The sequence below is a fragment of the Gracilinanus agilis genome, chromosome 1 (genome assembly GCF_016433145.1).
Source record: "Gracilinanus agilis isolate LMUSP501 chromosome 1, AgileGrace, whole genome shotgun sequence".
Classification (NCBI taxonomy): Eukaryota; Metazoa; Chordata; class Mammalia; order Didelphimorphia; family Didelphidae; genus Gracilinanus; species Gracilinanus agilis.
Genome location: NC_058130.1, coordinates 632325893 through 632341972, shown reverse-complemented (window position 1 = coordinate 632341972; position 16080 = coordinate 632325893). Strand labels below are relative to the sequence as shown.

General features: G+C 34.1%; 1 protein-coding gene across 1 annotated transcript in view; it reads left to right on the top strand.

The window, feature by feature from the left end:
- Window positions 1-1099: 1099 nt before the first annotated feature.
- Window positions 1100-16080, top strand: part of RAD54B (RAD54 homolog B) — a 124860-nt gene continuing 109879 nt past the window's right edge. Inside the window, exons 1-2 of the mRNA XM_044658197.1 lie at window positions 1100-1250; window positions 14166-14325. Of these exons, the coding sequence (XP_044514132.1) occupies window positions 1113-1250; window positions 14166-14325 (298 nt within the window). The 5' untranslated portion in view covers window positions 1100-1112. The remainder of the gene's footprint in view (window positions 1251-14165; window positions 14326-16080) is intronic.

Here is a 16080-nt window from a genome sequence, read left to right as displayed (position 1 = left end):
AATCCCCACTCTTCTCTCTTCTCCCCCCTCTTCCAATTTGATCACGTATGGGCAGTAAACAAACCAGAGCCAATCGGCAGAAAAGTAATACAAAACGCCCTTCAGGCTCTACCGAAGACGCATGCGCTCCAGGTCGCCAGCTTATCTATGGGACGATGGCATTGCGCATGCGCAACGTGAGACTAGTTGTTGATTGGTTGAATGCTGAGAGACCCTTGCTGGCGGGACGCTTGAGCAGCTGCGGTACTGAGGTGAACGAATGCTATCTTCTTTGGTCTCCCTCAGTCTCTGTCTGACTTGCTCCCAGGTGGGTTGCTAGTGGGCGAGAGGGGTAGAAAGGCTTTGGAGGCCTAGATAAGAGATAAAGGCACATCATGTTTGGAGTTCTACAGAAGAAGGAGAAGAGGGTGGGGGAGCAGGGTGGGTAGGCCCCAGCCTGTGGGGCCTGAGCCTCGGTTTCCCCACTAGAGCCCAGTGCATTTGGGTCAGATCTGTGCCACAAGGCATTTGTATCCCTCTGGCCTCCTGAGCCAATCTGCTATCCGTATGTCTGTCTGCCACATCTATCTATTTATTCATCCTTATATCTATTCAGTCATATCTATATATCTTTCAACCATTTGTCTATCTATCCATTCGTATCAATTTCACCCATTCATCTTTATATCAATTTAAATATATATATCCATACATCTATTCATCTATCCATGTCTTTGCATTCATCTGTTTATATATTTCTTCATCTATCCTTACTTAACCTCTTAGTTCTATAGTTTAGTGGTATTAAATTCAAATAGAAACAGAAACCATTATACTCTAAGAATAAGGGATAAGAATCCCTAAGATTAATTTAGAAAACCATACATTAATATTACCTTTTTATTGTATTTGCATTTATCTTGTTTCCAATCACATTTTAATCTGGTACAGACTGCTGGCTTATGGGGCCATGTATTTGACATGTCTACTGTAGGCAACTTTCTAAAGTCTTTAGGTGAACAGAATGGGAATCTAGTTTTCACAAGGAAAAAAATCAAAGGTCTGAACCAAAAAGAAAAAAAAATCCATGCATAATTTCTCTATTTGTGTTTCCCTACAGATCATTACCAAATATGAGAAGATCTTCTGCACCAAGTCAATTACAGGGAAGTCGAGCAAAAAACCCAAGATTTCGACCTCCGGGAATTATTAGCACATTAAATCTGAATGAGAAGGTTAATGAATGGGATCCAAATGCTACATTTACTGAGGTAAAGGAAAAGTGAAGAAAGCATATTATAAGTATTATATGTACTTGGTTATATGTCAAGATAAAAAATGATATTTTTAGGATCAACAGTAGTTTACTGGCTATAGAAAAATTTCATAATTTCTGGCAAAGTATTTTCCAAAAAGCATTTTTGGAAGTTATAATTTGGGAATTTAATTCTAAGGATTTTTCATAATTTTGAGAAGGAATTAAGAGAACTCCCTTTCTTAAAAACTAATCATTTTTATTTTTCCTTCTTATCAATTTATTAAAGCTGATCCTTCTTCCCTGTTTCCTGACTTTGCTTTAAGCAATCATTCTCTCATTCTCCTACTTTTATCTCTCCCTTTCCATTGGTTCATTCTCATCTACCTATAGACATGCTGAGACCTAAAAAAAACCAACTTCCTTTGTCTTTTGTAAACTAGCTACTGTGCCACCGTTTCCTCTCCCTTTCATGTACTTATTTCATGAAAAAATTGTACCCGATACCCCTTCTTTACTTATTTTCTCCTCAGCCTCTTGCAATTTTACTTCCATTTCCATTATTGTATCAACATTTTTTTTTAAAAAGCCACCAGTGAAGTATTAAACTTAATGACATTTAACAAAAATTGCCTTCATTTTTACTACTTTGCATTATTTGACACTATTGATCAACTCTTTAACTTTGGCTATTTTCTCCTTCCTTGGTAGTTCTCGAAGACACCAACTTTTCTGCTTTTCTCCTACTTTTCTAATCCTTTTTCTAACTCCTTAATTGGGTTTTCTTTAAGGTTCTACACTTACTCTTTGTCTCTGTACCCACTTGGCAATCTTATTTATTCCTAGTTTTACCTCTTAATTCTGTGTAAATAATCAGTGTCTCTAATCCTGATTTTTCTCTTTATTCCCATTCTATGTTTCTTCTTTTGTGAGGCCTATCCTGATCCTCTTAACTGCTAGTATCTCCCTCTCATAATTTCCTTGTATTTATTTTAAACATATTTTATATACATTTCTATGTGTAATTTTTGTCTCCCTGATAAAATATACACTGTAGTCCCCTTCATGTACTCTTTCATCCAAAGAAATTGACCTTTTTTGCAGTTTTTCATGCACTTGCTGTCTACTTGCATGCCTAGAATATATTCCTCTTCACTCCTGCCTCTTGGAATCCTCAGTTTCCTTTGCAACTGATCTCAAACATCCCTTTCTACATGAGGCTATTTCTATTTTCTTCAGCTGCTACCAATTTTGCTATGATTACCAAGGTTATCTCGTATCTATTCTGTATCTTTTTTGTACATAGCTATATATACATCAGGGCTTCTTAACCTGGGGTCTAAATAAATATCAGGGCTTCTTAACCTGAGGTCTAAATTTAAAAAAAAATTTTTTTTGATAACTGTATCTCAATATAATTGGCCTCTATGCCATCTTTATATGTTGCACCATTTCCTCAAACTCAACCTTCCAAAACTGAACTTTGTTTAAAAACGTGCTTGCTTTTCTTTCCCTGTGGTCAGTGGTACCACCATTCAGAAAGCCTCCTTTATTAAAAAACAAACAAACCTTGATATTATCTTTGACCTTTCCTTTTAACTTAGATGAAAAACAATAGTAACTTAGATAAAAAACAATAATGTTTAAAAAATGAGGGGAAAAGGGAACTGACAATACTAAAAGCAAAACTTTTATCTGTATTTTAAAAGTGATTAAGCCTTTGAGAAATATCATAATTAATAGCTAAAAGAAATAAGAATATGACTTGTTTTATTTGCTAGTTGAAATAATTATGGATTAAGGTAAACTTCATCAAAAACTAAGATGAGATAACAGCAAGAAAATTAAATTTACTATTTATAAAAATGAATGAATTTTATGAATTAGTTACAGAATGAATCAAGAAAGTGTTGCTTATAGGAAACATTTTTAATGCAAAAAGATAGGTTAAAGTTGAGTTACAGGTTTAAAATATATATCTGAAAGTTAAAAAAATAAAGTTGAGAACTGGTAACTGAAAGAGTAGAAATTAAATTAGAGAAAATTAAGAGGCAAACAGGGGCATCAAATAATGGTAAAAAAAAATAAAAATAATTTATATGAACTGAATAATTAAATTTATAGTAAGAATATACATGATATTAGAAAAACTAAACAAAACATAGGATACTTCTGTATTTCATTATCAGTATATGACAAAATGAAAGAAGATGAATAATAAATCACAGACTTGAATTGTGTGCTTACCTGACAAATTGTAAATAATGGAAATTTGGAAAAAGCTAAATGAAAGAAGTAGGGAGTATATATATTCAAATACATATTGAAATCTTCATAAAAATGGTGAGATATTACATCTTAGAAAAGCCCCACAGGAATTTAAGAAGGTAGAAATTATATATACTGTATTTTTAAATCAATGCAATAAAATTAGAATTAAATTATAACTTGTACAGTTATAATACCACATGGAGAGAGCAGCTAAGTGGCTCTGTGATAGAGAGCCAGGTGTCAAGATGGCAGATTCTGAGTTCAAATCAAGCCTTAGGCACTTTCTAACTGTGTCTAAAAACCAAAATGTTTTGGAGTAACATTGGAAATGAAGCAGTAAATATATAATTTTTGCATTCTAATTTGCTAGTAAAAATAAGGCATAATTTTAATAAAAAATATGAAAAACTGTTAAGAATATGTAGAACTGGGGCAGCAAAGTGGCTCAGTGGATAAAAAGCCAGCCTAGAGATGGGAAATTTTGGGTTCAAATCTTGCCTCAGACATTGACCTAGCTTTTGACCCTAGCCCTTATCATTCTTCTGTCTTGGAACTGATACTTATTGATTCTAAGACAGAAGAGTTAACAAAAATACATAGGACTCCTTTTAAGGCAATTGTAAAACTATATTGACCAAAATAAAGAAGACTCTAAAAAGTTGACAGGATGTTCAGATTAGATTAATACAGTAAAAGATTGATATAGTAAAAAATGAAAATAACTCAAAATTTAGGTTTTCTGAAATACTAATCAAAATAAAAGATTTTGCTTTATAGAACCTGAAAAAATCATAAGGAAATTTATGTAAAAAAAAGATCAGGTACAAATATGAAGGGGGCTCAATTGGAGAGAAAAACTGATAAAGGTAGGTTCTTACACTCATCCTTTGAAATAGATTTCAAAGTAATTAAGCTATGTGTAGAAATTATGTCATTGGAACAGAGTGGATGCACCAGTCATCTGATCAAATTTTAAAAAAATATTAGCATTATTTGATACTCCTTTAGAAAATAACAAGTGGGAAAAATAATTCTTAATTTTTTCAACATACCTGGAGAAATTGAATATTTGGTAGGAAAAGGAATGTAGACTCATGTATTACAGCATATATTGCAGAGAATTCCATCTGAATAATATATTTAAACATAAAAAGACCTCTATAAAAATGATAGAAGAAAATGGAATAATGTATATCTTTGTTTCTATGCTTCTTGCCTTGGAGGGGAAACACAGTTTAAAAAAAACCTATAAGTAAAAGAAGTTAGGGACAAGAGAGGCATGTATTAAATTAAATATTAAAAGGGAAAATTTCTTTCTAATAAAAACCTAATTACAGTTTTAAAATTTGGAAAATATTTATAGTAAACACAGAAAGTTAGAAACTTGTTAAAACATAGACTAAAAACTTTAAACAATAGAAAAATCTTAAAAAAAAACAACCCAAAAAACACAGGAAAACTTCCAAGTCCATGATGGGTAAATGAACAAAGAATACACATTTTCAAAAAGGGAAACATATTGTTAATCATTTGAAAAATTGCTGAACTTCATTAGTAACCATTGATGGAAATAAAGAAATGTTTGAGGTACTACCTCACACCCATCAAATTGGCAAAAATAAAAGTAGTGAAATTCCATGTTGTATTGTAGATAAATAGACACATTTATTCATTATTATTAGGATTACAAACTTTCAAAGAACATTCTAGCTCAGTAGAGTAAAAAGTTATCTTAAAAAATCATATTTTTGATTCATTAGATCCATTGATGAGCATATGCCTTGAAAATTAATGAGAAAAAAAGAACTAGAACTATTTGTTAAAGATTTTCATAGTAGCATTTATATGTGATTTCAAAAAAGTGGAAGCAATCTAAATACCTAACAATAGGAGAATGCTTAAATAAACTGTGGTATTTATAATACCACATATAATACACAATGGCTTGGTATAATGCCATTAAAATTGTTAAATATGGAGAATGCAAAGATCTCTGAAAATACATTTACGAAATGATGTGATATTATAAGAGGAACTGCAGAGAAATGGAGTATACACTCATTTTGATCACCTAAGAAGAAAAATTAATGAGACCAATGGGCAAAGATCCATATAGGGACCTAGAGAAAGTAATTGAAATATTGCTGTATCCTTATACATTGAAATTAAATGGGCCAAGATGGCAGACTAGAAACTGCAACTGCACTGAATTGTCTCAACATTCTTCTCCAAACAACTTTAAAAGAACATTTAAAATCAATTTTTCAAACAGCAGAGCCAATAAATAGCCTAGAAAAATCAGGAGATCTTTGATACTGGATGGGTGCAATGTAGAGAGCAGCAGCTTTGGGAGCTCTTAGTCCAGAGATGGTAATGGGTTTGGAAACTGGTTAGAAAGGAATTACAGGAGACCCTTTGTTGGCGTTGTATATGCCAGTTGGGAATTGATGGCAACTCTTATTACCCATATGCTGTTCGACCATGGAATTCCAAGGTAAAGAAGAGCATTGGTGGTGAGTAATAAGAAAATTGGGGCTTTGATCTCAGTTCTAAGGCAAAGAGGAGTACTATCACTTACAGCTGTAGGGGACCAGGGATCCTTCCTTGGTAAAGACCAAAAGAACATACCTCTCCTAGGATTACACCACCTTGGAATCTCCAAATACTTGCAGGTCTCCAGAATTCATTCTGAAAACAACAGCACAAAACAACAAAACAGCACAAAACAGCAGGTAAGCAGAGCCCAACTTTAGCATAAACTTCAAAGTCAAGAAATAGGCTAGGAAAAAAAAAAAGAGCAAACAACAACAAAATTTTGACAATAAAAAGCTACAAAGTTGGCAGAAAAGATCAAGATGTAAACTCAGAAGAAGACAACAATGTGAAAATAGCTACAACCAAAGTGTCAAAGAAAAATGCTATTTGGACCCAAGTCCAGTAAGAATATCTGTAATAGTTAAAGTGGGAGTAGTAAAATAAAAATTGTGAAAAGAAATAACTTAGCAAGATTGATACAAGAATATTGTCAAAAGAGAATTAATAGCTAGGTAAAAGGCACAGAAAAATACTGAACAAGACAACTTCAAAAACAGAATTGACCTAATGATAAAAGAGAAACCAAAATTAACTAAAGATAGGGATTTCTTAAAAAGTTGAATTGGCCAATGGAATAAGAGGTACAAAACTTTGCTAAGAAAAAACAATTTATTTAAAAAAATTAAAATTGAATAAGTGGAATCTAATGATTCCATAAGACATCAAGAAACTATAAAATAATCAAAAGAATGAAAAGAGGAAAAGGTAAAATATCAGACAAACTACTGACTTGGAGAATAGATTAAGGAGAGATAATTTAAGGATTTAACCATCTGAAAGCCATGATCAGAGAAAGAGCCTAAATATCATCCAAGAAATTTTTAAGGAAACATGTCCCAATATCTTAGTCCTAGAAGGTAAAATAGAATTTAAAAGAATCCACTGATCATCTAAAAGAGATCCTGAAATGAAAACTCCTAGGAATATTATAGTGAAATTTCATAGTTCCCAGATCAAAGTGATAATACTTCAAGCAGCCAGAAAGAAAGAATTCAGATATTGTAGAGCTACAATCAAGATCATGTCAGATTTAGTAGCTTTCATGTTAAATGGAATGATTATTAAAATAATATACAGGAAGGCAAAGGAGCTAGGATTATAGCCAAGAGTAACTTACTCAGCAAAATTGAGTATAATCCTCTAGGGCAGTGATGGTGAACCTATGGCATGGGTGCCAGAGATGGCACACACAGCTCTCTTTGTGGTCCTGTGACTGTGTCCTCTGCCAGAGTTTTACTAGAAAGAAAGGAGATTCAGGCAGAGCTTTTCCCTTCCCCCTCTCCACCACACCTGACAACATTTTTTCACTTCCCCTGCCCCTCTGCCCAGCAACCCAATGGGAGCACACGGGGGTAAGATGAGCGGCTCACAGGTGGCAGAGTTGGAGGGAAAGAGAATGTTCAGACCACTCCCTTCCTGCTCTCTATACATTGAAGACATTCCTCATTTCACCTGCCCCTCTATCTAGCAGCCTAATGGGAGCACTTTCTCCCTCCCCTCTGTGGGGTAAGGAGTGGGGGGCAGGGAGTACCCAACATGTAGTGGAGGGGCATAGCATGAGGTCTTGGTAGGGAGCTGACCCTGCACTCAGTTTGGGGGCTGGGGTGGGAGTGGGGCCTGGCACTTCATCTCTAAAAGGTTTGCCATCATTACTCTAAGGGAAAATATGAATATTTAATGAAATAAAGAACTTCCAACTATTCCTGATGAAAAGTCTAGAACTGAATTGAAAATTTAGCATTCCAACATAAAACTTAGGAATCATAAAATGGTAACCATGAAAGAATAATCAAACGACTTAAGGGGCAGCTAAGTGGTTCAAAGGATAGGGAGTCAGTCCTAGATACATGAAACCTTGAGTTCAAATATGACTTCAGACACTTTCCAGCTGTGTGACCCTGGGCAATTCACTGACTGCAATTGTCTACCTTTTACTGCTCTTCTGCCTTGAAACCAATACTTAGTATTGATTCTAAGACAGAAAATAAGGGTAAAAAAAAGGGGGGGGACTCAGTAATTACTGTCTGGGAATTTAATGCATGGTATGCCCATGAAATTTATCATTATTAGGATAGTAAAAAGGTATTTACATAGAGGACATGAATGAATATGAATCAATTATGCTAGAATGACCTCTAAAATAATGGAAAGGCAAGAAAGAGGGATTTGCTGGGAGAAAGGGGAGAAGAGAGGTAGAATTGGGAAGATTATCTCATAAGAATGCAAGGAAAAGCTTTTACAGTGTAGAAGAAAACGGCAGGGGATGACAATGCTTGAAACTCACTCAGAATTGTTTCAAAGAGTGAAGAATATATATACACATTCAGTTGAATATAGAAATGCAACTTACCTATTAGTGAAATAGGAGAGGAATTGAGGTGGGGAATGATAAAAGGTAGGGAAGATTAAAGGAGAATGTCGTTAGAAGGAAAATATACTTTTGAGGAGGGACAGGATAACAAGAGAGAGAAGCAATAGAAGAAAATAGAATGCAGATGAATATATAGTAATCATAAATGTGAATGGGATGAGCTCATCCATAAAATGGAATTGGATAGCAAAATGGATTAGAAACCAGAATCCAACAATATGTTGCTTATAAGAGACATTTGATACAGAAAGATCCACACAATTAAAATAAAGGACTGGAATAGAATCTAATATGCTCTAGCTGAAGTAAAAAAGGTAGGAATAGCAATCATAATCTCAGACAAAGCAAAAGCAAAAATAGACCTAATTAAAAAAGAATCAGGGAAACTACATTTTATGAAAAGATGCCATAGATAATGAAGCAGAATCAAAATTTTTCACAAATTTCTCTGATAAAAGCCTCATTTCTCAAATATGTACTGTGTGTAGAACATAGTTAAAAATTTAAAAATAAGAGCCATTTCCTGATTGATAAATGATCAAAGGAGTTTTTAGAAGACATCAAAGTTATTTATATTCATATAAAAAAAAAGCTTGAAAACACTTTTGATTAGAGAAATGCAAATTGAAATATTTCTGAGGTACCACTTCACACATACCCAAAATGATATGAAAGGGAATTTTTATTCCCTTTGTCTATTTTAAGTTAATCAATCAAGAACTTAAAGTATCCCTACTTAACACCTAGTAAGTCACTAACAAATAAAGTTCACACCCCTAATTCCACAAGCACTGCCCCCTGGGCAGTGTCAGGCAAATTGGGAGGCTGTGATTGGTTCCTGTGAAGCTAGGGCGGGGGGAGAGGAAGTAATTGTGGAGAAATAGCTTATAAAAAGCCAGCTAAAGGACTCCCTAAGGATGCATTTTAGGAGGAATGCGACTGAAGAGGAGGCTTTTTCTGTGATTCATTCTGTGGGACACTTTAGGAAGATACATTCTGCATTGGTGAGTTAGACTAAAGAAGCATTCTACACTACATAGATTTCCTGTTGTGACTTGAGCTGGAGGAAGAGGTTTATGGTGGTGAGACCCTTGTTGAAGAGGCTACTGGACTTACATGTGGATATCTGAACTTTGTTGGGGAGCTAGCTGAATTTCTTTGGATAGGAGCTCTAGGGTGGTAGGCTAGGAAATGTTTTCTACTTCCCTCATACATTTCCCTCCTTTTACTCTATTTATGTTAAATTATTAAGAGCTACTAACAACATTTTGACTTAAGAAGTTAATTTTATATATGGCTACCACAACAATTTTTTTAACCATTATTATTTGGCCAACCAATTTTAATTATTACAATGACAAATTTTGGAATGGAGGACAGGAAAATAGTTGCACTAAGGAACTGTTGGTGGAGTAGTGAACTGGGCCAGCCTTTCTAGAGAACAACTAGGAAGTATACCCAAAGGGCTATAACATTGCATACTCTTTGACCTAGAAATTGTTAGGGTTCAAATGGGTGGCCACCAGAGAAACACAGGAGACAATGCAATCAAAGCAGGAGAAAGCTTTATTGCCAGTGTGCGCTGGGGGAACTCAGCAAGAGAATCCCAAGTAGTGCATTCAAAGGAGGGAATATATATATTTCTAGGATATAGGTGCCTTTGTCTTAGGGTTAGCTAATAGCAAGACAGAGAGAGTAGGGATACTTCCAGGAACCACAGGATATAATTCTTAATCTTCAAGGCTGTTCTGTCTAGGAATCTTCAAGGCTGTTCTGTCTAGGGGAGGAGTGGTATCCCTGGGACTGTCAGCCAGAGAGGAGTTGTGTCCCTGGGACTGTGAGTCAGAGATAACTGCCCTGCTTGAGCTGAGCATGACGTTATCCAAACCCCCTTGCTTAACAGGGTATGATGCTGTCAAGCTGTTAGTTATGGGTCTCAGCTTTTTGGCTATAACAAAATATCACTACTAAGTCTTGTTACAGAGATCAGAGAAATTAAGATAAAGGACATATGTGTTAAAAATACTTATAGGAGCTCTCTCTTTTTTTTTTTTTTGGTGGCAAAGAATTGAAGGGGACATTCATCGATGGGGGAATGGCTGAATAAGTTGTGTCACATGATTGTGATGCACCTCTTTTGTGCTATAAGACATGAGGAAGGGCAAGGTTTCAGAAAAACTTGGCAAGACTTATGAACTGATGCAAAGTGAAATGAAAAGAACCTGGAGATCATTGTGCGCAGTAACAGCAATGTCAATTGAATAATAATCAAGTGAAAGACTTACTTACTCTTGACCAACATAATGATCTTAGAAAATTCCAAAGGACTCATGAAAAAATGCTCTATGTCCACAGAGAAAACTGATTGGGTGCAAATTGAAGTATAACTTTCTCACTTTGTTTTTCTTGCTTTTCTTTTGAAATATTTTGCATGATTTCACAGTAATAATTATATTGCTTGCCTTATTAGTGGATTGAGGAGGTGAGAGAGAATTTGGAACTCAAAAAGAATTCTAAAAATAATAATAAAGAAATTAAATGTAAAAGTTCCTATGCAAGTTTACCTAGTTGTATTGATATACAATTAAATTTTTTTTTTATTTTTTAAACCCTTGTACTTTGGTGTATTGTCTCATAGGTGGAAGAGTGGTAAGGGTGGGCAATGGGGGTTAAGTGACTTGCCCAGGGTCACACAGCTGGGAAGTGTCTGAGGCCAGATTTGAACCTAGGACCTCCTGTCTCTAGGCCTGACTCTCACTCCACTGAGCTACCCAGCTGCCTCCTACAATTAAATTTTAAATAAAATATTTAAGAAAAAAATATTAGAGAGGTGTAAAACAGTGGTCTGTGAGGATTCAAAGAAAACCTTACAGGAGTTAGAATTTCAACATCTTCACAAGGATATACTACTTTTACCTCAAATTTGTGTTCACAATAGAGCTTGTTATCTTTCTGGCAAAGCTTTGTTTCTCTTAACTTCCCCATTTCTGCCAGTGGCACTACCATTTAGTTACCCATGTTTGAAACCTTGTCAATAGTCTTTAATCCTTCCCTTCTCTCCTTTCATATCTGATCAGTTATCAATTCCTTTTCATTTCTACCTCCTCAGATTCTCATCACTCTGGTACTCTCAATTGCCACTTTTAGTATTGGTTTTCATCATCATCCACTTAGACTATTGGAATAGTTTCCTATTAAGTCTTCCCATTTTTGCCTTCCTCTCTTCAATTTATTCTTTGAATCATTCCTGTTCAAAATCTTAAGATTATTTTACATTGTCTAGATCAGTGATGGTCAAACTTTTTAAAGAGGGGACCAAAAGAAAGGAAATGTTCATCTGTCAGTCTGTTTCTAAGGCAACTCTTTTGAAGTTTCATTGTATTGTATCCTACTCATTGTATTTGTCAGATTAGGAATAATGTTGCATAGGTGGATAGAACATTTCAGGGAGCCACATCTGGTCTGTGGGCCGTAGTTTGCCCATCACTGGTCTAGGCTATAGAATTTAAACTCTTTATTTTGACTTTTAAATCCCCCTATTATTGTGCTTTTCCAATATTCTCATTCTATTCCTTTCCTACAGGGTATTCTCTATTCAGAGAATAGACAGTAATCTTTTGCCAAATTGTCCTACTCAGTCTCCTCCAGTTCCTTAGCTTTTCTTCAGGTCAATGCTCAAACCTTTATTTATGTTCTCTTTACTTTGAATGCCTTCCTTTCCTCATTCCCACATCTACCACCATTCTGAACTTTATACATTATTACCATTGACTCTTGAATTCTCTTTGAATCCTTTAAAATCTCTCATCTCTAGGACTGGCTCTCAATCCACTGAGCTACTCACTCAGCTTAAAATCTAACTTAAATTCTACTGACTTTAATTATTAAATTTTCAATTGAATTTGTTAAATATTTTAGTTAATTGTGTTCAAATAAAGCTTAATATACCTTTGTTTTATTAAAAAAGTTGAAACCGGTGCACTTGAGGGAAAATTTTTATTCAAAATTAATAATTATCAGTATTATTTTCAAAGATTTGGAAAAATTGTTCTGTCAAAAATTTTAAATTATCAAAATTAATTGTAGAGTAAGATATATTTTATTTAAAATATGATTCATAAAATGCAATTTTTAATTCTATTTTCCACTAAACTTATTGATATGTTTTTGATTTGGTAATATTTTAATTTGATTTTTGAATTGAAATTGAATTTTGAAATTTGAAATTGAAAATAATTTGATTTGATTGATAAAATAATTCATATAATACATATTTTTAACTAAGGAATTAAGAAGTTAAAAATGCCTGAAATCCTTTCTTTTTCACTACCAGTTATTTTAATTATCTGTTCATATGATATGATGCTCTAAAAAGCACTAATCTTATCATTTTTTCCCCTTTGATCTGCTCATTTCTCAAGCAGCAAAAGTAAACAATTTGCACAAATATGTACATTTTGCTAGCACATTGTATATACTACTGAATATATGCTATGTACAACACAGAAATGCCATTGTGTTACTAGATTACATAATATTGGGAAAAAGAAAATTTCCCCTACCACTTTTTTGAGGTAGTTTCTAGGAGTAATAATCATATTACAAGAAAAGTATATATTAACCAGAATACATGTAAAATAAATGATTTATTAAGATACATTTTCAGGTTAACTTCATTAGTTGTATCCAAAAGCTGATTCATTGGTTATTTTACTTGTAAAATCTTTTTTTTTTTTTTTTTAAACCCATACCTTCTGTCTTAGAATCAATCCTAGGTATTAGTTCCAAGGCAGAAGATTGGTAATGGCAGCGCAATTGGGGTTAAGTGACTTGCCCAGAGACACACAACTAGCTAGGACAGATTTGAACCCAGAACTTTCAGTTTCCAGGTCTAGCTATCTAGCTTTCCCTCATAAAATCTAACAAATCTAACAAATCATTATTCTTGAAATTGTACAACCCAAGAAATTTACTTATGCTATGTAATTAACTCAGACTTTCTTTTTGTGTCTTAGTTTATAGACTTGAGAAAAAAGTTTTAAAATTCCTAAATGTTAGCGTCAATTTTGAATGAATTTAGAAAATATTCTGTATTTGTAGAATAAATTATTCCTCTTAAAGATGACTTTTTGTTTGAGAGGTGTATGTGGGTGAGTGAGTGAAAGAGAGAAAGAGAGAGAGAGGAGGTCACAAATTTGCTGGTGCAATTTTGCCTCTTCTGCAAAAAAATCTAAAAAAACTGAATGGCTTATCCTTATCTTTGAAATTTGTTTTATAATTGGTATTATGGAAGTATGGTGTTAAATACCTATGTCACAGTCAATTTATTTTTTTAAAGCAATTGAGCTTTTCCATGCACTTGGCATTGAGAAATCAGTCGAGGAGTTGATCTCTGCTGATAGTCCTTGGCCTATTATTATAACCTATTTACAAATTTATCTTTCTACAGTTAAGGTTATAATTCCAAATCTGTAATTAATCTTTAAAATATCTGATAAAATTTTAAAAAATATTTTAACTAAAACTTTTGGTTTTAAAAAACTATTAAATTTTATCAATCTTATTTTATGGATTATAAACATACAAAAGTAATAGTATGGATATTTTATATCTCAAAATATAATAATGAAATGTAATACAATTAGAGAAGTTAGAAATAATATACTTATGTTGGGATACATTTTGTTTTCTTAGGAAGGGACAACTAAAAATCCTCTGCTGCATTTACAAACTGACTCTAGAATTTGTAATTCAGTTTTAAATGCTGTGTCTTCTAAGGAACCTGATAGAGAAATAAATGATGTCGATAAATCCAAAGCAACTGGAGAAGTATCAGTGGATACAACTAATACAGGTAAGGCAGTCTATCTATTTATATGATGATAGTGTATGCTGTTCCTGTAAGACTACCAGCATTTGGAGTAGTTTTCTGCTTTAAAAAGTTTTGATAATTAAAAAATAACACTACTCTTTTGTTGTTAGTTTATTTTTGATATCTGAATTTAATTTCTAGTGATTAGATTAATAGCCATGCAGTTTCCCCTGTAAAAAACTAGAGTGTTCTTTGTACATTTCAAAAGGTCAAACAATAGTAATATTGAGTATTTAAAGATTTGATGTACCTACTCAATTTTTGTGAGAGTTATATTAATTGAATTTGTTTCAGAGGCAAATGTTGTTTGTATATTATCTTTTTGGCATTAGGAAGACTGAGGGTTTCTCAATTTAGCTGTACATATGAGATATTGTTTCGATAGCTCTGTGAGGAATGAATTAGAGAGAGGAGAGACTGGAGCCAAAAAGTCCAGTTAGGAGGCAAGTGCAATAGAGTAAATGGAAAGAACTAAAGGCTCGACTGAAAATAGTTGCAGTGGGAATGAAAAAGAGATTGTGGAGCAAAATTAGTAAGATTTGCTAACTCATTGGAGATAGAAAACTGGGGAGACATTGAGTCAGATGATTTTGATGTTTTTTTTTCAGGGATGCTAGAAGAGGTTAGTATTGGTGTCAGCTGAAACAAAGACCTTTATATGGCCCAGGTTGGGAGGCAGTTTTAGACATGTGGATTTTGAGGTTCCAGGATGATATGTAGATATAGTTGTCCAGCTTATTTGGAAATGTGGGATTGGAGGTTAGGGAGGAATTCAGAATTGGCTATGTAGATTTTGTTGTCATAATAATAACTCAAATTTTTATAGCATTCTAAAGTTTGCAAGGTTTCTTTATAACCATGTGAACCATAGGTAGTGTAATTATTATCCTGGTTTTGCAGATGAGGACACTGAGAGTCTGAGAGGTAAAATGCAATTGGTCATGTAGGTTTTGAGTTTTGAGTAGGTTTTGTGACAAAATATAGACTTACTTATCTTGACTTTCAAGCCTGGAACTTCTGGTTCTAAAATTTCATCATTTGAAGATAGAAAAGATTACAGGGGGCAGCTGGATTGAGAGCCAGGCTTAGAGACAGGAAGTCCTGGGTTTAAATGTGGCCTCAGACACTTCTTAGCTGTGTGATCCTGGTGTAAGAATATAAGCATTTAGGTTTTTATGCTAATATGAAAGTTCAAAAGTAATATTGTGGTCACCAATTTAAAAATATCATAGCTTAAGTCAAAATGACTTTTAGTAGCTTTATTTACAAATAGGTGGAAAGAGTGAAAGTGGAAAAATGTAAGAAGAAGGTAGAGAAATGTCTAGCCTGTCACCCTAAATGTTGCTCCAGTGTCCGGCTGAGCAATGGCAGGACTTGGTAATCTTCAGCCAGATCCTGGTGATGTCTTTAGCAAGGGTTCCACCAAAGTAGACTCCTCCAGGAAAGGAAGGCCTTTCTAGAACCAATCTCTCCAGAAGCCAGGAAAGGAAGGTCAACTACTCACCCAGCAAGCTGATGCTTGGGAAGAGTCTCCTTCTTTAGTCCAGCTCACTGACACTGACCCAAGGTGAAGTCTGAAGGAGAAGTTCCAAAAACCGAACTCCCAGAAGCTGAACTCTCTTAGACAGGAAGTTCAGGACTTTTTATAGTTCTTTTTCCACGTTACTTCCTGTCCCTTCCTCCACTTTACAGGAACCAATTGCAAATTTTCAATTTGGCTAGCACTGCCCAGGGGTG